The 27,261-nt window shown below is 37.7% G+C and overlaps 1 protein-coding gene across 1 annotated transcript in view; it reads left to right on the plus strand.

Moving 5' to 3' along the window:
- Positions 1-27,026, plus strand: part of MMRN1 (multimerin 1) — a 50,465-nt gene extending 23,439 nt beyond the window's left edge. The window contains exons 3-8 of the mRNA XM_048942540.1: positions 2,348-2,454; positions 7,592-7,690; positions 10,332-10,505; positions 14,863-16,845; positions 24,412-24,558; positions 25,622-27,026. Coding sequence (XP_048798497.1) covers positions 2,348-2,454; positions 7,592-7,690; positions 10,332-10,505; positions 14,863-16,845; positions 24,412-24,558; positions 25,622-26,043 — 2,932 coding nt within the window. The 3' untranslated portion in view covers positions 26,044-27,026. The remainder of the gene's footprint in view (positions 1-2,347; positions 2,455-7,591; positions 7,691-10,331; positions 10,506-14,862; positions 16,846-24,411; positions 24,559-25,621) is intronic.
- Positions 27,027-27,261: the final 235 nt, after the last annotated feature.

Raw genomic sequence — 27,261 nt, forward strand, 5'->3', positions numbered from 1 at the left:
AAACTAGAAAAGTTATTGGTCTGGATACAATTTGTAAGTAATAACTCTAAACATATTCAGATTGTCGTTTGTGGTTTCAGTGACTGTATTTTCCAAACTTTAAATTTTAATAGTAACTGAAATCGGATTTTAATACATGGGCCTGGAGAATGGCAACTTGAAAAAGAACTAGCAAAACAAAGATTATAACACGTTTCTCCCTTGTAAAATTTTGGAAGCTTCACACCAGTCAGTTTCTTCTGAGAATTGTCCTCTAGATGGTAGGGCAGAGCTTACTTAAACTTTGCGGTGAATCCTGATACAGAAATATCCTTGGGATGAGGAGAGGCTAAAACATAATTAATTGTATATCAAAATTGTGGGGTAAGCCCTGTGGTTGCAGTGTTGGCAGCTTTTTTTCTTATTCATTCTGATAGATTTGCAATAACTATGATTTTTACTTATTTTTTTCATTTTAATGATTTCCTTGGGCTGCTCATTTAACTTAGTTTGCTATATATACTTCTGGGACTTGTCTACGTGGAAAGCTATTTCTGCAGTATCTCTTCCTGATTAACTCCTTTCATGGACACTTTGTTTTTATGAGTACTTTCAGGAACTGGTTATGCTAATATAGAACAAGGCAGTTTTATTGCAAAGTAAGAACACATACATGGTGAAATAATTGATAGGACCAAGCTTGATTTCAGTTCACCTTGATCTTTAGTGAGTTCTTAATACTGGAAAGTTCTGTTCTCAGAGGCAAAGCAGTTCAAAAACACGCAATTCTGCTACATATTTTAATATATGGTATTGCATTCCTTATGAAAGGCTGACAAGATTAACTCCTGTGTAAAACAAAGATATGTGTATATATATATATATAATATTTTTTTTTTAAATTGTTTGGGAGTGTATTTATTTGGTCTGACATTTTTCAAATTTTCCCCCTTTCTGAAATGATTTTGACAGGGATTATGTGTCTGGAAGGATTCTTTGCTTTTTCTGAGCTCTAAAGTGTTTTAATGGTAGTGTTTAGCAACCAGCAGAACTATCTGAAATTCTTTATTCAAACATCATTTTTAAGAGAAGCAAATAGACGTACATTAGCACGTTTCTTCAGTATGCTCTTTTGATGTGTATTCATTCTAAAATGACTTAATTTCAGAAAGATATTAGAAGTGGTGGAGTGAAGAAGGGAGGGGCATACAGCATGTGTTAGAACACAGAATTGCTACTGATTGTGCGGTTACCTACTTTAACCGTAAGAACTGAGGTATCACGATTGCGTAGCTATACCCTGCTTGCTTCAACTTACAGACTGGAAATTTTAATATTTTATCAGATTTATATGTCTATAATCTTCATGATTCTACAAGTATTTCGAAAGAGTGGTTTGGGTTGGAAGGGACCTGTAGGGCCATCTAGTTCCCACCTGTGCTATAGATAGGGACACGTCTCGTAGACCAGGTTGCTCACAGCCCCATCCAACCTGGCCTTGAATGCTTACAGGGAGAAGGCATCCACAAACTCACTGGGTAACCTGTGCCAGTGTCTCACCACCCTCACTGTAAAGAAGTTCTTCCTGATTTCTAGCCTAAATCTAGCCTTTTCCAGTTTGAAGATATTTCCCCTCAGTCCATCTCTAGCTTTCCTAGGCCCTATTCAAGTACTGGAAGGATGCTATAAGAAGCTCCAGAACTTTCTGTTCTTGAAGTTGAAGAGCCCCAGGTCTCTCAGCCTATTGCTGTAGGGGAGTTTCTGCAGCCCTCTGGCCATTTTTGTGGCCCTCCTTTGGACCTGCTCCAACAGCTCTATGTCCGTCCTGCTGGACACAGTACTCCACATGAGGTCTCACAAGAGCAGATGAGCAGAATCGCTTCCCTTGAGCTGCTAATCACTTTTCTCTTGATACTACCCAGGATATGAGTTGAATCAGAAACAAGAGGCTTCCAGTATGTACTTATATGGTCTGGTTTAGCATAAATTCATCAGAAATGTTTTTTGTTACTGATTTCAAAGGAAATGTGATTCCATAATTGTATATTAGAATCACTCTGTCCAGCTTAGTAGTTATTAATTGTAATAACAGTTAATAATATTTAATTCCTGGGTGATACATTCAAGGAAGAAACCTGACAGCGCTAAACAGATCTTAAAGGAAAGTTTTGTCTATTTGGGTTATTTGGAGGTTGCAGTACTAACACTCCAATTGTTGTTGAAACACCAGCTCGTAGCTAGGCTTCATTTTTAGTTTCAAGCAGTTAATGAGAGGAAACATGAAAAAAACCATAACGTAGGTGTAGGTGGATCCTACATCTCCTTGTACCATTACATAAAACAGGTTTAAAGTAGTTTTGTTTTACAGGTCCCGGACAACAACACACCAAGCCTATAGAATTGAACATAAAATAGTAACATCGCTGGAGTGGAAGTGCTGTCCTGGATACATTGGGCAAAATTGCTTACCAAAAGGTGGGTGGGAGATGCACTGATTTGAAACCCATTAACTTCAACAAAAGAAAGCAGTTCAATCTTACTTGTAAGTAAATGGCTATGCTAAAAATCAATATGGTTCCTTCTCTTAATTCAAAACCAGGAAAAATGCATGCTAGGCTAAAATGCTTTTGTGTGTTGACTCTTCTGTGTATGTGAGCTTCCACAGCAGCTTAAGCAAAATGCCATTTCCTTTCTTCCTCTCTAAAACTCATAATGTCTTCAGCCTAATTCCATTTTGCTCAAATATGAGGTTGATTTCAGGGCTTCTCTACTTTTGACCTTTTGATTATTGAGTTCTGCAGTGCTGGAACATTTAAACCCAGGTCCTCCCTTGAGTATTTGCTATAAAATCTGTCTGCAGCACTGTCACCCTTTTTTCTTTTAGCTTGTCTCTAAAAATATATTTGACACATTCTGTAAAATAATGTGATAACTTTGTTTTCCTTTGCATTGAGTAGGAAATTTGTTGTTCGGTTCAGTGGTAAGTTAATTTTACTTGATATTGTGCAATACATGTTTAACTTTGGCTTTTTTTTTTTTTAACAGAACAGAACACTTTAGCCCTGCCCTGGTGGTCAAATATGCTTTTAACATAGCATAGTTTAATGTCTGTGTAATAGTTATTTCTTTGCTACTAGCCTTTAAAAAAGCTGCCCTTGAAAAATAAGATATGGCATCAGCATACATATTTTAAATGAATGAATATTACAAGAAAGGCCATTACATGTGATAGGGAGTTCAATCAGCAGTGGTAAAGAAGGGGTTGTGATTAAAAATTAATGTAGAGAAATGAAGAGAAATCACTGTTGTTCACATCCAGGAGGGAATTTCAGTGCGGCAAGAGCCAGAACCTCAACAGGCACAGAACTCTCTTCTGTGCAGCTGAGTGTGCAGTCGGATATTGACACAGGATGCAGCCCGTCAGCAAGGCTGTCCAGTGAGCACGGATAAGATGTTTTATAAGCTTGCTGTTAAAAATAAAATAATGCAAACATTAGAAAAAATAGATTTAAAAATGCTTATTAAATGGGCAGAGTATAGCTGATCAAATTGAAAAGACATCAAAACAACATGGGAGCACTGTCCAGAAAAAAAGCTATTAACTCAAACAGTAGTGGCATCTGTGCAAGTGAGAATAAAGGAATATGTTGTCAAATGTTAAAGGAGTGGGTTTGAAATGACATCTCCTGGGTTCTATTTTCAAAGCTCTTACGAGTTGCTGAATAACTTGGGGAAGCCGCTTATAATCTGCATATCCAAGCTTACTCATCTAGAAAATTGAGATGCACTTATCTCACAAGGGCTCTGGGATATTTAATTAATTAATGCTTTTAGAAGTGCTTAAAGAGATGCAGAAGAAAGCTGTTGTGTCAGAAGTGCTCCTTTTCCCTGTTTCTGGAATGCTTCTTCACATGAGGAGCAGACCACCAGCACAGGCCCTTCCTGTATTACTCAGTTCTCATGAAAGGGCACCAGCTAATGAACTTGAACAATTGCGAGCCCGATAGCTTTGTCTTCGTGCGCTCTGTTTCTACAGCAGCAGGGAGAGAGACATTATAAAAATCAGACAGTGACTCCTCAGAATTCTTGAAACCTCCCCTTGGTCTCTCTGCACTCAATCTGTTTAACATCATGACCATCTAATGAAGGATTTCTCTGCTGAGGGGACATAATGATTTGTCTGACAGTCTAGGGAGGGGAAAAACTTGTCTCCATGTGATACCTATTCCTAGACTTTGGCAAACTCTACTTGATAGTTGCTGTGTGACTGACTGGGTACTGGTACCCTGCAGGTAATGGAGTAGTGAGTGATACAGAAGAGCTGCTGGAAAGGTGTTAATATCAGTTTCCTCCTCTCATTTGGCAAGAACGCATTACTGAAGTGAACAAGGCACGTATCCTTTTCTACCATGGACCACGTACTTTTACAAGAACTACTTTTTTTAATAAATAAAAAACAGGATGTGATTCCTTTAAGTCTTGTGGAACAGCACAGTGTGGACAAACCAACAAACAAGAGTGCCAAAAAGGAAGGCCTTGTCAAATATGAGTTGCGCAGTTTGTGGCATGTTATTAATAAGCACAGCTTTATTTCAACTTTTTATCCTCAAGCTGGAGACATCTTTTCATCTGTAAGCTGGAGAAAAGGGCACATGTGCACAAATGTTTTGGGGTGTGACAAATTCCAGTTCATTCATAGACATAGGGTTTATAAACACTGTGTAATGTATCAGCTTTGCTGTGGGGTGAGGTGATGTGCAATAATTCGTTTCCCCCGAACCTAGCTGTGGCTTAGAGCAGAGAGCTTGTTCTTGAAATGGCTGACAATAGTGTAGCCATTGTTAGAGCTAAATTCTCTTGCTTGGTAGTGATGTCATTTCTCCAGCAGATGGCTGTAAAACGTTCTGCACACGAGCAAGTGCTGTCCTCAGCATGGGGTGAGCTGAAGACACAAAAGGTAGCAATTCATCTTCAGGCACAGGAGTGCCTGGAGAGGGAATAAGGAGAAGCTACGTAACTCCCCAGAGGGGTTCCCCTTAAGTCACTTCTGACTAATCAAAAATATATGGAGAGGAAAAGATCGAATTTTCATATTTTTAATATTCCCTGAAATCATTTTGCATGCTGTGTTTAAAAATGCATGTGACAATGAATTATACATCTAGGCTGATACATTCAATGTTAGGAGCCTGGTGTTAAATTCCTATGTGCTTTAGCTTATACGGGGGACTGCTGAACATGCTGAAGATCCTGGAGGAACCGGGAGCTCCTGGAGGCTACTTGTCACTCAGCCTTCTGAAATGCTGCCTTTTTTTTTAGTGGGTTTTTTAATTTTTTTTATTAATGTTGCTTTCTTATTGTAAATTACGCCTATAGGGTAGATAAGGAAGTCTATTTTTTGTTTTGTATTTTCTCATTTTAGCTTTAACTGAGTGTAGCATATACCATTTCAAGTTATTTAATGGTTATTTCAAACTTAAGGATACGTGTGTTGGTGTTTTAGTCTGGTGCTTCTGTCTCATCTTCTGCTTTTTGGCATCTGGGATGGGGATCTCAGCTGTGGGAACAATGAACATGAAAGGTGTCCATCAGTGTGGTTCCTTTGGAAAACGTCTGAGCCACTGGAGAAGAATGATGTGAGCTATATTGCCAGTGGCTGTTCTGAGCTTAGCAAATGATATTCCTGAATCTGAGGCTGTCTGACCAACACATTTTATGGACAGTGATGCAATTTCATAACTGGTATGAGGTATTCTCTCTGCGTCGTGTTGTTCAGTTGTGTGTATGTGTGTGAATCGCTGGTTACTGTCCGTGGTGTGGTTAGAAGTGTGGAGGTTTGCTCCTTTACTGGTTTTCTCCACCGCTGTTATATGTATGTCCTGGGTTTTACAGGGATTAGGTTATCTGAACAGTTCAAAGCATTAGTAAACAAGCATGCAGTGATAAATACATAGCCTTGATGCTCTTAAAGCAAATAAAAATAACTGTAAGGGCTTGGGTATTCTGCACAGTATAGCTGTGAATGAGGCACTTGATTTAATGGGTAAGATAGAAGATAAGATGGATAATATAGAAAAAAAAATATCTGTGTCTATTTCAGAAGTGGTGGTGGTGAATATATTTAGAGCAGCAGAAGCATCAGTAAATGAAAGAATAAAAGAACATTGATCAGCTGGTCTTTATCACTGTCAAGTAATTGACTCCCTTGTCATAGATGATATCATCACGTCAGCAACTGATAACTCGTGTAATGAATTAGGTAAAATTCAAGCAGTTGACTCCTGTCAATAACCATGCCACAGAAAGATAACAGAAGCTATTGAAATTGTAGCTGAAGATTTTATACTTTTTCTCAGACAATTTTAGTAGATTTAATGAAATTTTCAGTCATATTATAATTTTCCTTGATGAATCTCTGTTCTAATTGTTTCTTTCTCCCTTAATTTACAACCTCAAGCTCCTTATCCTTCAGTGTAATAATCTATTGATCCTTGAGCACACTGCCAGGAGGCTGATGGGACATGGAGAATTTTTTGATTCAGCATTTAATTCTGTTTCCTTGGTAACTCACATTATGGCCAGGCTAGGTTTTAATACTTGAACTGGAGGATAATGTCACCATACCCAACTTCATCTGCTTCGATCATAATAAAAGCAGGAAATCATATCTGTGACATTCCTCAGATGTGCTCCAACTGGAACAGCTGCCACTTCAAAATACATTTTGAAGAAGCATAAAAAAATTGGTATGAATTTACACTAGGAAGGTTACAATGTGCATTACTATGTACAAATATCATTATTTTTTCCATTTTAATGGAAGGGGTTAAACATTGTTAAGCTTAATGGCTAGAGAACTAAATAATGAAAATGGAAATCTCATTTTTTTTTTTTTCTTAGGTCCATCAGTTGTTGCTCATGTTTCTGGGGGGAAGACAGTTCACTTTTCTAGACCTCAGTTTCCCCAATAGTAATGCTGAGAAAATAACATAAATCCAACTTTTTAACAAGTGCTCTTGGATCTTTGAATTGAGATGTAAAATAAGAGCAGAATATCTTGTCTGCCGTGACCAGAGAAAATATTAACAAACTCTCAACCTTCCTGAACTTCAACGTACGTACCTGTCACATATCTCAGATGATATTTATTAGAGTCTGTAATTAGATTATATTTTGTAGCAGTTTTCATTTTTCAGGTACTGCAATGCCATCATATTTATTGAGTAACATCTAAGATTTGAAGAGTTGTGTAATCTGAAAAAAAAAAAACACCAATTATTGCTGACTTCTTTTGTATTGTCTTTGCGTTTGTTTTATATTGACGTCAAGTCTTCCCCCAGAATTGTTAGCTCTGTATACTTCCATGTGCTGTTCATTCTAGTTTTGACCTTTTAGTACTAACACCAACTCTCATAAATCTTAGGAAGCCATTTATAGAACTGTTCACTATATTCATTTAGATGTAGTCCTGCACTCTGTTATAAGGGCTAATCTGCAGTTATTTCTGTGTTTAGTAAACTTAGTATAGGACACAGAGGGAAAGCAATTGATTCCGAATACTGATTTAGTACATTGTTTCACTTGCTTCCTTTCCTTTTTGTCCATCTCTTAGCTCAAGAACGTCAATCACTTCTGCACAGCACTCAGGCTGAAAGCAGCAGGACTCTCAGTGAGAGGACACCAGGAGCTACACAGGAGCCTAGTGGGCCAGGTCAGCTGTTACAACTGATTTCATCTTTAAACACTTTCCTCTTCCTAACATTACCAGAGAACGGTGATTGACTTAATAAAAAGATGTGAAGTTACTTGCAACTTAGCATGACTAAGCTAAGAGCATTTGTAAAATTTGTTCAATTACAGTATTTAAACTGCTGCATTATGAAGCTAAATGAACTAGCAGAAAAACAAAGTCTGTTAGTGTAAACCAGCACTGAATTGTAAGAGAAAATGTAGTGATGTACACTGTTTTCATCAGTCATGTGATTGGCCTTTATCCTAAAACATTTAGGGGAACCAGATAATAAGATATGTTATCAGGTCAGCGTACTCCAATTGCCAGTATACTGCACTGATTTTGGGATAGTCGTGCATGCTCTGTGAGCAGTGTGTCAGAATGCAGACTGCCACATGGCTTTAAGGAGATAGAATGTTTGTATGTGTTTATGGCTATGTATGTACTACACTTCAAGTAACAAGGAAGAGAAAAATCACAAAGAATGGGCAGGAGAAGGGAAGGCTGAACATAGCACGGAGATAAGGAGTAGTAGTTTCAAATGGGAGTTAAAAAGGTAAATATTCTTGTACTTCAGTGATATTGTGTGAATAACCAACTTTCCTAGTGCAGGAAGGAGGAAGATGGTGTCTAGTCAGGCAGCCAGGACTCATGAAGAAATGAGCCTGATCAATGAAGCATGAAGCAGGGCCACTTCTTCTAGTAGTAATCCTAGTCTAAAAATAACTCAAACTGAAATCTCAAATTAAATCTCCACGTTAATTTCTTTTCAGTGATTTTAAAATGAAATGAGATCAATTTGAAATTGGAATCTAGTCTGGTTGCCAATCCTGAAAATAAAACCTGGGGCCAGGAATATCTGACTGCCCTGGTCTGTCACTCCATCAGCTGCTGTCAGGACTAAAAGTCAGATTGTGTTTCCAGCTGCTGCAGTGCCATTGTGCCATTTATAAACCACATTTCCAGGTTCACTTGTGCAGCTTGACTACTCTCTTCAGCAGGAACCACAAGAGATGTAACTGCAGAAACTGGCACACCCTGCAGATTATCGTTCAATTATCAGTTTTGATGGCTGTGGACCAGCCAGTGAAGATCTCAGTTCACTTCCTCTCAGTGACAATTCACCCAGGAGCAGAAGTGTGCAGACCTATTTGTCTGCCCATGCCAGAGAGTAGTGTTATAAGAAAAAGTATTTGAAAACGATCTGCCAATGGCTTATCTTCATGATGATGCTGAGGAAAGGTGAGGACAAGGCAGACTCAGCTGCTTAGTTAATGTATAATCACAGCTTTATGTCTAAGTAGAGACCAAGGGGAAAGAAAATGGCTGGATAGGCTAGCATCCTAACCTGAAACAGTCTTACTCACCAGGATATACCTATTAGGAGTTGTACAATCAATGTGCCTCCACAGGAGAGCATTCTGTAGGTGTTGGCACAGTTCGTGCGTGCTGACTTGGTGCATTTAGTGAACTGTCGATGTTTTCCCAAAAGTGTTTTTACATACTAGAATTGAAAAGAATTGAAGTCTAGTAAGAAGAAAATGCTCTTCTATGTGTAACTTGGTTTTTCTTGTTGTAGTTTTTAGGCCCCTGTGCCTTCAGCTTTTGACTCTAAGCATGTGTCTGTGATTGCTGATTTATGACTGTTTACAGCCATGGGAAAAGACAGTGGTCCCTTAATGAAAAGCGGCATAAGATCAGTACCAAATATTAAATAGCGTAAATACTGTAAATTTACGCTAATAAATACTTACATGTATTGTTAAAGAATCTCTTGCATAGCAATTTATTAAGTCATAGTATGTTTGATTTGTTGAAGGATATGAAAAAAATTTATAGCTTTCCTTACAGGAATGAAACTGTTTAATTAAATTAGCATCTTCTGAAAATGGCAGACTAAGTCTTGTTTCTGTCAGCTGTTAAACTCGAGTGGATAATTGGAGCCTCACAGAGTCTCAGTTTGCAAGACCAAGTCTTTCTTTACTGCTACCTGCCTTAGAAGCATCTGGATAGGCTCTTTTGCACCTGAAAAGACTACAGATATCAGGAAAAATGTAGGAGGTCTTAAAATAAACTTGACTGTACAGGCTGGGTGTCTTTTTCTTTTTTTCTAAAGACAGACAAATGGTTATTCTGAAGTAATGTATCTGTTAGCTATTTTTATATCTCTATATTGAACTCATCTCTGAAAAGATTATGTATTCCTTCAGATAGAAGCCTTGTGAAGTTGTGATGTTATAAATGATAAGTGAAAATCAATACTTTTGTGATTACAGTAAAGGAGGAAGTTAACTCTCATTTAGTCTGAAAACCTTGGTGGGGTGCTAGGTGTTGGAAAAATGGCTTTAAGCTGATTAAAATATGCATACCATTCCAGGCTTATTCTAGAATCATAAATGCTTTATGATGGGTACAGATGCCTTAGTAATTTGCTGCTGTGCTGCTGAATTTCATTAATACATGATACATGACAAAAATTGAGATGATTTGCTCAAGGTGATAATTCAGAAACTTTTCACTGCGTTCTTGACTAATGTCTTTGAAGTCAATTATATTCTTTCCACCCCACAATTTTGTAACACTACTTTTTTTTCTTCTTTTTTTTTTTAACCTGACGAAGCACTTGCACAAAAAATGAATGAAAATATTAGCAGCCAGGAAATGAAATTGACTTTTCTACAGAGGAAAGTTGACAACATTGCTGCTGCCATGAATGATTTGAGCAAGATGCTGTCTTCTCTGGAAGGCAAAATCAATGAAGATAAGGGTACAGACTTACAATCTTTTCTAAAAGGTAAGAAAAATAAATGAATGTAATCACTCAACCAGTTAAAGGTGCCAGGAAAAAAAAAAGGTGCTAAAAACATGTACGGGCTGTCTACTCTATTGTTAAGCAGTTGGAATGAACGCTTTTTTTTTTTTGCTCTATTTCATACTAGAGGAATTTTTTTTGGTTAAACATTTGTTATGGTGTCTTTCGTAGAGACAAAAAAACAAGTTCTTGTGTGTTGAATCATCTGTGCGGTAGCTTCAGCTGCTATGAAGACATTTTTATTTACTTTGAATTTCTGCAAGTAATTTTTATTCTTATTACATTTTATTTACTTGATTGCTGCTAAACGAGGTAGTATTGGCTCTTATGCTTAAGTGCAAGTAATATTTTTCAATGTGTAATTCACATGTGAAAGGGAAATATGTAAGAAATCCTATAGTTGTATCTACAACATATCATCTTCCTGAATAATTTACCTTTGTTACAATATTAGGCTAATTCTGATTAACTTCTGTACTTATGAGTTAAAAATCAAGTAAGAAATTACCTTTGTCTTTTGGGTAAATGAGAATGACATGGCCAAGGATCAGAAGATTGAGCAGATATTTTTCAGCATAAATATGCATCCTTTTCTTGAGAATACCACAGCAAGAACTGTTTGTTATCTAACTAAAAATGATACTTATCAAACACTCTGGTACTTAAGCTTTCTTTCCCTTGATATGCACTCATTTTCTCATCTGTAAGGAATGTTTCTCAAATTGATTGTATTATATGTTTTAGAATCCAGAGGACCACCTATTGTTTTAAAGTACCATGAAGCAACTGGAACTTTTTATGTAGAGTTAAAACCAAATGACAAAATAGGTGATTTTGCATCTCCCTTGAATTTATCAGTTGTTGCCTCATTGCGTTTTCAGCTCTCATCTGTCTCCTGAGTTGCTCATGCCTAATGCTAGATGGCTCTCTTGTACCCTGGATCGCATTTATCCCGTCCCTCAGTGACCTGCTTTCACCTCTCCACATATTGCTAGATGGCATTCTTGACCCTTGGGCATAGGTTTAATTTGTCATTGAATATTTTCCATTTCCTTTCTGCTTTCTCTTCATTCTTTTTTGTACTCCACTCATTCTAGCTGTCATTTTGATACTATTTCAAGAGGTCTTTTGCTCCTGCTTATCTATTCCCTGTTTATATCTATATTGAGGGTCTTAGTCTTAATTAAAATGCACAGTATGAAACCCATTATTTTCCTACTTGTTTTCAGATGTGTTTCAGGTCTTTATTGTTTACATCTACCATGCTCTATTTAATACCTGCTTCAATGAAATTCCAATTGCTGGCTTTTTAAAAAATTCATATTTTCAATATACCCCCTAATCAAGCAGTTCTAATGATAATACTGCTTTCATTGTGGACGCTCCAATACCGGTTATTCTTGGCTTGTATGTAGGTGTAGGGTAACTGTTAAGTCACAGCCTTGAGCACCTGCTGAAGGGGAGGGGGTGAGAATGGCTTGCTTAGGAAGCACAGATGTAAGCGATTCACCTGTGCTTTCTACCTGACTTGAAAGAGTTGACTCTGGATCCATTCCTCCCTGGGCTCATCTAAAAGTTAGCCTCAGAAGCGAAAATGTGTCCTGGATGAAGGCTACCTCCTGAGAAGGAGTGCTCTATAGCTAGGGATTCTATCGCTAGTCAAGTGAGTCAACTTTTTGCTATATAGGATTATTGATAATTTTCATAATACTTGACCTGGTATCTCAAAGAACAGATCAGAAGCATTTCATATTGCTATTGGCTCATGTGTACAATGTCCAAGGGCAACTTTGCAATTTCTGTCCAGCAAGTATGGCTTTGTCGTACTCCAAGTGTGCAGAATGTACTAAAGTAACAGAAGCTGGCAAGAGTTTTCAAGCTTCTCTCTAACACAGATGCACATCACAGGTGCATCATGGTGTTGCTAAAATATTTACTTAGAAGCCAGCCTGAAGAAAGCACTTGAGTATTTTTCTTACTGCTGTCCTGAAGCAACATGCTTTCAAAGCATGGCTAAGTCTGTAGTTGCTTTGTGTTAGTCAGACTTCTACCTTCTTATCTTTTCATTTTCTTACCATGATCTCCACCTCCTTTTTCATATTCGTTATTTACCCTTTTTCTTGTCACAGAAATTCTAATGGTTGTCCAGCTTTTTAATTGAGATTTGTTGGGAGTGAGGTTTGTTTTTTTTTTCTCTGTAGATGAATAATTCTGTACAATTTGCGGAACTTTTTTTTATTCTGTTAATATATTTTGGTCCTACAAACTTGTCATCTGTTGCTATGAGGCAACATTCACGTTAATAACTGATTCTATCCTCTGAGTAGATTAGAGAAGCATTCTGTGCTTATAAAAGACTTTTCAGTACTTAGACTGTTTCTACTTTTTAGTTATTTAGAGAAAATAATTTTATATTCTCCATTTAATAATCTCTACTTGTTTTTCTTATTTCATGCATATCATGACTTTCTATAAACTCCCTTCATAATTAAAATGCATACTCATTTAAAGATGAACTCAAGAATGAAGAATTAATTACTTCAAGTCAGAAATATCATTTACAGCTGGATATATAACCCCAGCTCATTCTCCTGTGTACATACATTTATTTTGCATGCTTTTCTTCAAATACTAATTGAAAATGCAAAGGGAGTATATGTTGACACAGAGTAATTACACAGTATGTATTTCAGTCAGAGAATGAAAATTAATAATCTCATGGAAAGTGTAGGGGTTCTTCAGTGATCACAGGCAGTTTAGACCTTTCTATTTCACAGTAAGCAACAGAAAGGTTGAGTTGCATGTGTGAACAAACTTCTGTATTCTGAGCTCAAGATGAAAAATACGTGGAAAATCATGCTCCTACAGCCACAAGTGAACTTCAGAATGGCACTTGCCTGTTAGGCACCTTGTTTTCCCAGCCGGTAGGTAAGGGCAGCAAACCCTAAGTTGTCTGTTTTGGCAGGCTCCATCCCTGATAATAACGTTTGGAAGTCAGTGCTGAGCTTTGATCTTCTGGACAACCACAGAAAGGAAAGGACAGTGTAGATCCTGTAGAAGAGCTTTTGTAGCAGGATGGCCTCTCATCACTATTTGTTGCTGATATGAAGAAATGTAATAGATTCCTTGTAGAAGGAATAAAGTAACCTTGTTTCTTTCCACACTCATGCTTCTTCATAGCTCCTTGTGTCTTGTAAAATACTTTCTAGCGTCTTATGGTAATGAGTTCCTCTGCATACTCTACTTCTCATTGCTATGTTGTATCTTCCTCTCAGCTGCCAGTGCATCTTCACTCTTGAGTATTTTTCAGTTAAGAGTGTGGTCAGGCACTGAAACAAGTTGCCCAGAGATGCAGTGAGTACCCCATCCCTGGAGATGTTTATAGCCACGTTGAATGGGGCTTTTGTCAACCTGATCCAGTGCCTGATTAAGTGATTGGAACTCTTCCCACAGCCTGGGGGCTAGAACTAGATGATCTTTAAGGTCCCTTCTAACCCCTGCCATTCTATGATTTAATTGGTTATAGAGGATACTTCTGGAAGTGAAGGAAAAAAATTCTAATTTTACAGAGAAGCAGAATACTTGCTGTATGAATATCATTTTTTTTTTTAATGCATTGGTCTTGTTGGACAGCATTTAATTGTCTACTTTTAATCACTTAAGTCTATACAGGAATCATACATTCCCGTTTTTCACAGGAACGGAATTTCCACATTTACCTCTGCGTAATACTGTTCAGGATTAGTGTTCTGAAGAGCTATTTTAAGAGTGTGCAAGAGTAAGTAAATAAATACATGCACCTTAGTCTGCTTTTTGCAGCAGTTGTGAAATCCTAATTTTAAATATTCAAGCAAGTCCATTTTTCATTCTTCTTTCCAATATAGAGAATTGTATGACCACTTACCATGTATGACATAACAGGAAGGTAATAATAATGTCTACTTTCACTTCTTGACCATAATGTTGATAAAGCAGGATTTTTTTCCTTTACTTTCCAAGTGTAAAACGGACATGTTTTATTCTGAATAAGCAACAAAACATAAATATCCTCATTTCAGTGCTTAGCTAAGTGATCGAAGTTGACACTGTGTATTCAGAGTCTGAGTTTGCCCTTTCAAAATAATAGAAAAAGTCCCTCTGATTTCACTGGAAAAAATAGACTACAAACAAGTAGCTGTCCTTTGTGTTACTCAGTTACAGATTTTGCTCTGTGGGTGGGTAATTGGAGGGGATATCTCACTTGAGAGCAATTGTGTGCTCACAATTTTGGAGAAAAAAAAAAAAAGATTGCTGACAGTATTGTTTTGATTTTTTTCCTTATTTCTGCTTTTTCCTGAAGGTCTCAAATCCAGGAGTATTAATGTGTTAGTCAAAGATATTGTCAGAGAACAGTTGGAAGTATTTCGAAGAGAAATGATAGAGAACATGGCTCAGATTTTCAAGACTGTGTCTAGTTTGTCAAATGATCTTGAAAATACGAAACAATTAGCGAAGCACCTAAATGAAACCCAACAAAAGTTTTCTCTAGAGAAGGACATGAGGCCAACAAATCTCGACATTTTGGAGCTGAAGAGTCATATGGTACAGATGAAAGAGGAAATTACCCTAATTTGTGAAGAGCCTGTGAAAGCATTACAGAAAAAGCAGAAATCCTTGGAAGACAAATTGAAGCATCAGCAGTCAAGAAACATCATTTATTATGAATCTTTAAATAGGACCCTTAATGAAATGAGAGATGCTCATCAACTACTATTATCAGCTGAAGCATCTCCAAGACAAAACATGCCTTCAAAAGATGAAGTCACAGAGTACAATATTACAGAGTACATGTTTACTCTGCATGAGAAGGTGAAAAAACAGGACCTACTAGTACTACAGATCTATGATGACTTAAGAGTCCAGGATAACAAAATTAGCAACCTCAGTCTTGCACTGGAAATTCAGAGAGGTTCTGTTCTGGGAGTCTGTGATGACATGTTGTCAGAGAGCAGAAAGGATTTCCAAATGCAGCTGTCAGCAACCCAAGAAAATGTTGTTGTTCTAAACAGAAGTGTATCTGATTTGGTCCTTTCACTGGACAGTAAGATGGACAAAATGAATGAGCAAATTAATGATTTGTCATATGATATGGAGATCCTGCAACCCTTTATTGAACAAGGTCCACCTTTTAGTCTGACTTCTGAGTATGAACAACAAATCCAATCTGAAGCAATTAATGAGAAGCTTGAAAACCTTACAGCTGTTGTTAACAGAATGAGTTCTATCATTAACGAACTCTCAAAAACTCAGGAAGAACTTAAGAACAAATCTCAGGATTATCAGGAGTTCTTGGAGAGTCATATGAATGAATGCTCTGTGGAAATAGAAGATGGATTAAACAAGACCATGACAATAATCAACAGTGCTATTGATTCTATTCAAGACAATTACGTACAGAAAGATATGTTACATGTTCTGAAAAATGAGACTGAGGTCTGCTGTGGCAGGGCTGAGAAGCTGGACAGCCTGTTGTCTTTCCTTTCCCAGTTCCAACAGTTGAATGAATCCATCTGGACATCGCATACTAGCAAGCAGAAGCATGAATTCACTTCACAAGTAGTTCCATTGCTTTCTGATCTCCCACGTGTAGAGTCTGACAAAACTATCCTTCACAATTTTAGAAGAATTTACTATATTTTAAATGAAACATCATCAAAAATGGACAATCAACAACAGCATATCACTCGCCTGGAAGAAAAGCTATTTGACTCTCTGGAGGCATCAAAGGACCTTGAGGTTCGTCTCCTGGTTGCAGAGTCAAAAATTTCCAAGTTTTTGGCAAATAACTGTGTTTCACAGAAAAAAACTAAGGCTGCTTTGACAGAGAAAGAGCAAGCAGCCTCACTTCAGCTCCAGTCACTGACTTCCAGAATTAAGGCCTTGGAAACAAAGTCAATCCGTTTCTCAAACGGCATCCTACTTCTGAACAAGACTGCACATGAAGCCTGGGGGTTGTGTCAAGATGCCAACAGCAGCATCCAGAAAGTGAATGCAAGTATACCTGTACTAATTCAGCTTGCTCAGCCAGATATTCCTCTGCTGCACAGAGGACTCCAAGAGCTCATTGAGTCTGTGCTCGAGATAAAAGCAGGGACTATCCTGACAAATTTAACACAGCATGTTGACACGTCGGTGGCAAGTGCAATAAACAATGTCACCAAACTTCAGAAGCAAGTGAAACCAACTATGAAGAAACCAGTTCCAGTGAAAAAAGGAGCAGCAAACATCACCATGAGTCTGACAAGCCGAAGTCAGAGAAATACAGATAATACCATAGATTCAGGTAACGTTTTTTAGCCTATGCAGAATTTGGCTCTTTTGTAGCGGCCTTAAGCAATCACTGTGATGAACTGAGTAAATAAAGTAGCTATAACACAGGTGGCATAAGAACTTGATTTAAGGTGAGTAAAGACTTAAAAGAATGCCATGGAAAGTGTCTCGAGGGAATCTGAGGTTGCTCTATTCTCTTGCTTGCAAGAAGATTTTTTTTCTTCTACATGAAGTCATCCAGAAGCTCCTTATAATTTTTCCTTAATACGTGTTTGATCTATTTAAGCTACGTGTATGCATATACTCGGCTGAAAACCTGACCTTTCAAACCTAACTGACAATTTAGACAAAACCTAAACTGCAAGACTTTGTGCCTGCATATCAATTAGCAATTTCTGTGAAAACATGCACATTGAAGGAGAAATCTGGAGTTGCATCAGTGCCTTGCAGCATCAGTAGGGATGAAAAGTATTAGAAATACTGAACAAGTGAATACACCAAATGATTGCAACATGGCTTTTGCCAGCTCCTTCAGAACTTCACTAAGATTATTAGTGGAGTTACAGTTTTAACAGTATCCTTGCAGAATCAAGAGTTAGGCCATGAAGTAGGTTTGACTCTTGAGTGTGGTTGGCTTTCAAATGTTTAAATTCAAACATGATCGTAAGAAATGAATTCATATGGATGATTTCATAACAATACTTTGATTTATGCCTTCTGGCATCACTGCTGTGAGAAACGTGCTTTATAAAAATATCTTTTCTGGCAAAGTACATAAAATGAAAAGTGGTTAAGTGACTAGGAATACTTAGAAGGAAGCTCATTCAGATTCAAATAAGCAGGATAGAGCAAATATAGGCAAGTGTCCAGATACTTATTAGGACCCAGACCTAAATCCTTTCCGTACAGCTTTCTTAAAGTTAAGAACATCTCCAAAACTCTATTTGGTCTTGGTTCTGAGCAGATAGGGGGTAGGGAGAGCTGCCAGTATTGTTATTCTGCAAGCTTGCCCTCCATCCTTCCCTTCCTTTTCCACCTGTGCTAGGAACAGTCATTTCAGTATGCAGTGGATGGATGCTTATTAACACCTTAATCCCACAAGTATTTTGACTTCTGCTGAAGTCATTCTGAAATCCATCCATGCTCAAGGAATTAACTCCTTGGTTGTCTTTTCAGGGAAGGCACACTGAAAAAAACACTCTTGCAACAAAATTTGATTATTTTGACTTTGGAAACAGCAATTATTTTTGTTTTATATCTATATGTATAGATATAGAATATATATAAAAATACATACAAAACATACATATATATTTAAAAGTATATGTGTATGTATGTTTTGTCTGTTTTTGCTGCAGCACTGGATGGAAATATAAAACACTTGATCACAATTAAAACAGGGAGAATAAAAGCTGATGTCTTTTGATCCCTTCTGAGTCTTACATTGGTGGAAACTGTCATTAGTGCCACCTGCCTGAAGCACAGCAAGTTGCCACCTGCTCTCTGTTTTATTGCATTTTATAGAATTAATGTCTTTCATAGTTATTTACCTCATGATGAATTTTAACAAGTAGCATATTTGTTAATGTTGACTATGTTCTCACTCTTACAGGAAGTACAGATCTTTGCAGGTAAAGTAATAACCCATTTTTAAACAAGGTCTTCATAACGTAGAGGTTATGCAGTTTTCCAGAAGTAATGAACTCGCTTAGGTGTTGTTTTTTTTTTTTTCCTTAGCAAAGTCATACATTATGTTCATGAAAGTTTAAGAAGTAACGCTATTATCTCAGTTGACAAGTATTCATTTTCTACTTAGATAGATTTTTACTTCTCTAGGAAAACTTTCTCTCAAGTTTCAGGAGACCATCCAGCAGGATGTGCTGACTGTACTTAAGTTTCTATAAGAAGCCTTAAGATTCAGTAACTAATTATGGTACGCATTACTTAGACCATCTTTTTAATTCACAGAGATTGGAATCATTTTATATACAATACAGATGTGAATGATAATTCTCATGGATTCAAGTGTGTTCAATATTTGGTTCTCTTTGAACAGAGTGCAGTTTTTCATTGGCATTAATGTGTGCAGGATTTGACCCTGAGGTAATGTTTTCCACAGCATTCTATTTAAACTCAAGTAGAAACAATGTGAATTTGTATTATGTAGGTAGGTACGTGCACTTTTGGAGACTTCTCATGTTGTGGATTGAATAAAAGAGCAGGTCTCATCAGGTAGAAGCTGGTATATGTGTATACAGAGAATAGAAAATCCAACTCTTTATCTGACAATAAATGTAATGGCTCTTTGGGTTAATAAAAAAGGAATGTCTTAAGACAGCTTCAAGTAGCTAAAATGAGGGTGATGCATTCCTTTGAAGGAAAAAATACCCAGTGAAATCTTCATTGTTTTGATATAATTACATTTAGGTTTACTTTCCAAACATCGTTCTACTATAGAAGGGCATGATGCACAACAACGGCAGTGTATCTCAGTTCTCGTTTGTCCATTGCCCATTGTTCTGTAGAGAATCTAGGGCCTATTGAGATTTTCAGAGGTAAATGTGCTCTTTAGAGGCATGTGTTAGTTGTGGTTGTCCTTTATTCAGATTATTGCATCCTCACGTAAACATGAATAACTGAGAGTGTGAGCGTATTATATTTTTATGTCAATGTATTTTAAACAGTGCATGGTTGTAAGATTAAGGTTGTTTCTTTACATTATCACCTTCCATTTATCTTATTTCTGACCTTTCCATCATAATACTTTCACATAGGAATAACCAGAATCAATGCTCTGAGTACCCTGTAGAATGAAGTACCAAAGGAGTTTAAGATTGTGGTCTAATAAAAAAAAAAAAGCCACTTTTTATTTCCTCTCAGTTTTGACACAATCTTAACAAAGCAGGGCAACCTTCTGTACTGAAACAATGGATAATAACTTTCAGTGACTATGTTTTAGGAATTGCACGCTGGAACTGAAGGTGAATTCATAAAGCTTGCAGTTGAAAATGTGCAAAATGTTTCTTTGTCAGATTTTAGTTGCACACCATTTCTGACTCCTAAAAGAAATGCAGGCTTTCCTTCCGTTTATATCCTGCAATTAAGTTATCCCATTTAAGTGTTTTGTATCTTGTGTTTTAATTGTATGAGTATGATGATTGTTATAGTTTGGTTTTGTGGCATATGCTTCCATTTTGCTTTTTTACTCTTTAGGTTAACAAGTACGTGAAACAGCTTTGTTATGTTTAGTACTCTTGAAAACTGAATAGTGCTGAAAGACACGTGGAAGCATTAGATGTGTCTTACTAACAACGAATCACCTCAACAAAGTTGTCAGAGTTGTCAGTCCAAGTCATTCAGATCAGTCTTGACAGTGTGCCTCCATCCTAAATCTGAGAGCAGAGCTGCAGAGTGGCAAAGGGCCTCCTATCCTTGGTTTTTGCCAAAGAGTGGTGTGAGGCAAGTTGTTGTTTCATTTTTTAGTATCACAGATACCCACACAGCATTTGCCCCTGAATTCTCTTCCAAGGACCTGAGGTCACTAATAGCTTGGCTGCCTTTAGCAGCCTGACCTATCCCCAAACAGCACCCCTGCCCATGTTTTTGAGAGCCCTGCTTCTTCTCAGGCCAGGAAAACCGTTTGGATGTGATGTTCAGGGCCGTGATTGAGTGGAGTGTTTTTAGAGTTGGGGTAGTATGGTTAGGTTGTGGTTGAACTCAATGATCTTTAAGGTATTTTCCAACCTCAGTTATTCTGTGATTCTCAGGTCTTCTTGGGGGCTTGCTTGGCTGTGGCTGGCCCTGGTTTCTGTGAGCAACTTGTCTCGCTCTGCCTGTCACCTCTCTAGGAGGTGCCCTAGCCCTGTTGTCACCCTAGATCCAGTGGGTAGCCCTTCTTTGGCAGCTTTGGCACTCCTTGCATCCAGGCTAACTAGGATGCTCAGTGTCTTTATCACTGTCAAATTGAGAGCACTAAGCTAGCCGTGATGAGTAACTGTAGACTGACATATGGTCAGACCCTGTGCAGTCTCAGTGCTTTAGTGGATTTCTCAGCTCTTCCAGTCTCTTAGGGCTTCCAGTGACATGATTCTGGAAACGAAACACTGGGAAGTCACTTCCTTTTCAGACATTTTCAGTTTGAGCCCCTGGCATCACCTTTTTCTATAAGGAGGCCATTAAATTGCTGGGTATTCTATTTGCTTCTAAACAATATTGCAGTAGATATCGGCAAAGCTTCATTTATTTTCTTTTTAATACTTACTTATACAGCATTGGCAGCCTATTTCCCAAAAGATTTTCTGGCTGCTTGCCCTTTTCAAAGAGTAGAAAAAACTCAGCATTAACCAGCTATTCTCACTCGTGCTGTATTGAGTGGAAACAGCAACTGCATTTCCTTTGTCTTTTGCTATTAGTAGTTGCAATTCAAGTTTTTCCATTAACTTATAAAGTGTTTCTTTTTCCTCATATACACTACTGACTTGTGAAAGATAAGATAGGAAAAGATCTTCAACTATAGTGTCTAATATGAACCTCTCAACATTTTTATCCTAACCGGAGAACATCTGTAAAATGGGCGCAGTACCTCAGAAAGGAACAAAAAGAAAAAGAAGTGGAGAAGAGCAGCATCAACCAGAAATGGTAGCAAAAGCATATTGTCCATAGCAAACTTGGCAATGAACAATGAACGTGGCAATTGCATAGGTTGCTTGTTCATTGGCCTCCTATTCTAAAAATCCTAACTGGCTCAAGCTTCCTCACAGCTTTTTTTTTAAGCTTCTAGAATCTGGAGTGTCCATCTCAGATGTTTTTAAGCAACACTGCTTCATGAATGACAACTTAATACTATGTCAGAATTTAGTTTAACTCCAAGGTTAAATGCAGGCTAAGTTGTTTCTCCGTGGGCTGGTAAAATGCTGTTCTCAGTCTTATTGTTTCCTTTTGTGTGATCTTTTTCCTGTTTCTTGGCTATATCAGGGTTGCTCCAAAAGTGATGGCGTTATGTAGGTCCATGATGTCAGAAGTGGATGTTGGTGGTATGGCAGTAGAGGCTGAATCTTCACACCAATATCCCATTACATGTTGTTGCTGTGTGATGGATGGCAGCAGAGGGGCAGTCTGACAAAATAGTGAAGAGAAAGGAGAACAGCAGAGATGAGGTGGTGGGTGGTGCATTTCAGCACTGCTGTAGCTTTTCATGAGAAAGGCATGCAGGCATGTTCATTGCTACAAAAGTGCATAGCTAATGGTGGTGACTATGATGAAATAGTGTTCTGTAGGTAAGAATTTATCCAAGAGAGTTAATATGCTTTTTTAATCTATTGTAGTTTCCATGGAAATAAATAGGAGGCATTACTTTCAGACTGGCCTATGCATGCTTTGTTTATAATTCATGCCGATTAACAGGCTGGCTGCTGTGTATTTCTGGAGTATGATAGCACAATCAGCTATTTTTCTTCCTATCCTGTTTTACTTTCATGCAGTATCTATGCTGCTGAGGATGCTTGGTAAATACGAGTGAAAAATAACTTCAATTAAGTCTGTAGCAGAACTGCTATCTGGGAAGAAAAACATAATTTCCTCATGTCCAGTTGCCTGTGCTGTGACCCCAGTAATGACAGACCTAAATTGCGCGATTACGACATGGACATCATTTTTTTTGTTGAAAAGAATTACTGCTGTGTTTTTACTTTGTATGCTCTGTCAGTGCAAATTCAAGTGGCACTACAGAGTGTGATTTAGCATTCTGTTCACTGAACTAAAATTTCTCACGGAAGCTGGTTGTTGTAATTGTTTTCTCTGGATGGGAATCTAAAGATAACTATAGGCATTACTGAAATATCTGTGTGTGAAGATGTAGTTTAATACTTCTGTGAAAAGATTTTTGAGCTCTCGTGCAGCAGTCCAGGTTTATAACAGGACTTGGTGGAGTCGGAGCTCTTTCTAGAACTGTGGTGGTAGTTTCTGTCAAAGAAAATACCATTTTATAAAGCACATGACTTTCATTTGGCAACAACAGAGGAGAAGAAAGACATGTCTTTGGGGGTGTTTCATATTATGTTTTCCATGGAAATTTTTAATATTTAATATAGCCAGAATGTTGTTCTCCCGAACTGCTACGAAAAAACCATATACCACTCAATAATTACTGCCTAGTAATTCAGAAGCACTGGAGTTACTTGTTTCTCAGTTTTGAGAGGATATGATTTGGTGAGCTCATACATATGAAGAGAGGAAGGCCATCTTCAGTGTGGGTGTACTGCAGAATCGTCTGTTAGGTGTAATTTGCGTTGCTTGTCATATTGAACTTTTACAGCAACGTTGGTGGATATTTGGAAATAGAACTGAGATTATTTATGGACAAAGGACAAGTACCTGAAGTAGTCTGGATAGTATTTAGAAACTTTCATCTCCACGAGCTGGTGATTCTGACACATTAGGGTGAATAATACCATAAACCAGACAGTACATTGTCAACACAAGAAATACGAAATTTGTTTTTCGATCTGTTGAAGTTGACTCTGCCTTTGAAGAGCAGCTTTCTGTGCTTGCACTAGTGAAACCAAACCAAAGTACAGATCCCTCTGAAGCAACAGGAAAACAATTATTTTTCTCATCAAAAGAAGGAAATAAAATGGAATAGATCAGCACTGCCTTTTCCAAGTTTTCCTGTTTGTGCAGTGTTGTCAGCTCCAAGCCTCTCAGCACATTTCCAATCTTACCAGAGATTAATTAGCTTGGCCAGCCTATTTCTTAAATCACATGATCATAATCTGCTGATTTTCATTTGTCTTTGCTTTTGTGTCTGAGATTAAAATAGAACTCGGTGAGAAAGGAAGAGGGCTGAACCAGCTGTATGGTGGTCACCACAGAAATTCAGCTGTCATTGTGAGCTACTGGTGTTGGGTGCTCTGTGCTTTCTGTGTCAGGGAGGGTGGATTCTCAGTACCCCCTGATCCTTATGGGAATGAGAATCCACCAAACCAAATACGTCTTGAGGACCATCTGTAGGTCTACCTTGCCTTAAATTGTTATAGAAAGGCTGGTGTTGGGAGCAGTGAAAGAAACATCTGCTAAAGCTTGGCAATAATCTGGCTTTGTTAGCTTTAAATTTTTATTCTGGGGAGGTATGTCAGGAGAAAGGGAGGGAAGAAATGAACAAAGACTCCTATTTCTTGTAGAAATGTCTTGAACTATACAATCACGGCTGTTTAGTTATTTCAGCTTTTTAATGGTTCTTATGTGTGTCAAGTCAAAGATTTTGTAATACCGTTATCTTACTACTTGTACCCAAATCCCTGAGATAAGAACTCAGGTTTTCTAGGTATTTCTGAATAATTTTGAAACTAGCTGAGGATATGTTATGTTCAAGCAAAGAGATAGGCTACTATATTACTTGGAGAGGATCTGAAGTTGGCCTTGACACAAGGAACATTTGGGAGTAATGCTGCTGGTTTTCTGAATTGCTTAAGAGGCTTCCCGGAATACTGAAAACTTTAGGCAATGTTACTATAACGACTGTTTGGATATGTGCATATCATTGCAACTTGAAGTTGTTGGCTTTTCTCCCTCTCTATCACAGGGCAGTATTCAGCTTGTGTCAGCTCCCCATGCCAGAATGGAGGAACCTGTATCAATGACAGACAGAGTTTTGTTTGTGCTTGTCGCCACCCCTTTGGAGGAATCAGTTGCAGTACCAAGCTGGTGAATGATGACTCTCCGAGCATCGGCAAGTAAAGAATTGGATAGCACAATGTTAGCAGCGTGGGCCTGTGCCCCAAGGTCTAAGTAGAACACATTTGCTGGTCAAAGGTCTCACATTTCACTTTAATGAGTACCAAATCAGGTAGTAGTGTCCTGTGTTTTGGTGTTGAAGTCATCAATCCCTGTGGGTAAATCACGATCCTTTTTTTTTTTTTTTTTTTTTTTTTTAAGTATGACAGGCCAGTGGGATTAAATTGGGTTGGCACCTGTTATAATAGCTGGAAATCTCCCTGGTGACTTCTGCTGTAGGCTGCTGAGGGATGGTATGCTATAGCTGGGGGGGAAGTGAAATTGGGTCATTTGGGAATACCAGCTTTAGCACTACCCTATAAATACTGTTAGCTACCATAATATATCTATACCATAATATATGAGATTACAGCCTCAAGGAGTCCTTTTAGGTATACCTCTGGTTTTCACTAGCAAGCCATACAGCCTTTAAAAATGTTTCAAATTAGAAATTGTGCTTATTAAGCCTAGAAAGCAAATAAATAATTTACACACAAGCCACATGGAGTGCAAATTTAATGCATCTTTTTGTAGCTGTTTGGCTGATTGTCAGTCATAACAACATATGAATAGGGAATAAAATCATTTTTACACTGGCATGGTATCATAGTGTGCATGCTCAGCTGGAAGAGAAAACATACATTTTTTACTACCTCATTTAACATCAGGAGTGCCAAATTTCTTCACAATTTGTCTAAGATTTGCGGGGAAGATTCTTGGCTCCAGCACATACAGGTGAACAATGGAAGAGATCCTGGGGAAGGGAATAAGTTGAGAGTAGAGGGAAGAAATAAGAGAAACAATAGCAGCTCTCTAAATGGTAACTTAGTATATGCAATCACAATTACACAGCACAAATGCTGTGCTTAAGTAGAACTTAATGTTAGAACTTAATTAGTCACTTGAGCCAGTAAGTTATGATTTCTGGCTGATGCAAGTTACCTTTCTATAATATGAAAGGAGGAATGGGAGAGGATTACGAAGGGCTTTGTTTGAAACTGTTCTTTATTCCTTTCCAGATTTTTCAAAGGGATCATACAGATATGCACCTATGGTGGCCTTTTTTGCCTCTCATACGTATGGGATGACGACTCCAGGACCCATCAGATTTAACAATCTAGATGTCAACTATGGAGCTTCATTTGCCCCAGCAACTGGGAAGTTCCATGTTCCATATCTTGGGGTGTATGTGTTTGAGTATATCATTGAATCATTTAGTCCCCATGCTTCTGGATATTTGGTTGTTGATGGAACAGACAAACTCAGTTTCCAGGCTGAAAATATTAATAGTAACAAATACAATGACAGAGTAATTGCTGGAAATGCATTATTGGAGTTAAATTATGGTCAAGAAGTCTGGCTCAGACTGGCAACAGGTTCTATACCAGCCAAGTACCCACCGGTCACTACATTTAGTGGTTACTTATTGTATCGTACCTAAATCTCTCATAAATGTAAACATTTGCCATCAAATGAAGCACCTGGCATATACATTTATCTTTGCTTTTAAATATTTCATTTCTTTCACAGCAATAAGTTTTTGAAAGTAACTAAGGAAATGGCATTGGCATTTCAAGTGTCTACTGCGCTGAATTCTCCAGGTAACTTGAGCATGCTACAAAGAGAGTCCATAGCTTGTGAGCATAGGAAAAATAAGCATCCCCCTTTTGTAAACACGAGTCAGAAGCACAGATCTAACTGTCCTATATTGCCATTGGATAAACAGACAAGGAAGCTGAGAATCAGTTCTCAAGAACAATCTGAGCTGCTTTTGATTACTACTTTACAATGTGATTGCACACCAGAGGAGCTGGATAGATTTTGATGATTTGAATGATGTATTGCTACTGAGCTCATTGTACCAAAGGGTAGTCACGTACAGATTTTTTGCAGAAAAAAAATGTTTTTCTCAGTTTGCTTGATATTATCCACCAGGTACCCTGATAAATCAGCAATTGATTCAAAATTTGACATAGAACCATTATGACAAGAAACATATTTTTTTGTATCGCAGAAAAAGAATCTATGAGTTTATGTGCTCAAATCAGAAATAAGGTGGTCATTTTTAGTGTTGAATATCATTAGTCATAGGAAAAACATTACACTGGACTTGGTGGAGACTTACTCATGCTTAATGCATTTAAATCACAGCTGGATTTCCTTAGGAGACATCTTTTTGAGGAAGCATTGTTGTGGGGGCTTTATGCATGTGTTGGTGTGTATTTAGCCTATAGTACACAAGGCTAAATGAGATAACCATAGCTGTCCTTTCTAAGTTTGAACTCTATAAATCACTGATACTTGCTTGTTTCTGCTTTATATTCACTGACGACTAAGGGAGGATGAAATGAATTATGAACTTCAGTCTGCATAATCTCAACTGTGATTACTGAGCACCAAACCAATTAAAGTATTTTAACTCTATACTATGACTGCCTGTGTAAATCATGTGTCACATTGCCCATAGCCTCAAAGGGGAGCAGTTTGAACATAACTGAATAAAAGTAAGACAACTGATTTTTTTTTTTTTTTTTTTTTACATACTTATTCCAGAAAATACTACCCCTAATATATGCAAACTGGGAAGTGTATGCTGGTAAAAATCTTACAATGAAGTGGAAGTTATTTCTTCACAATGAACACCAAATACTGTTGTTCT

This window comes from Lagopus muta, chromosome 4 (assembly GCF_023343835.1).
Source record: "Lagopus muta isolate bLagMut1 chromosome 4, bLagMut1 primary, whole genome shotgun sequence".
Taxonomy (NCBI): domain Eukaryota; kingdom Metazoa; phylum Chordata; class Aves; order Galliformes; family Phasianidae; genus Lagopus; species Lagopus muta.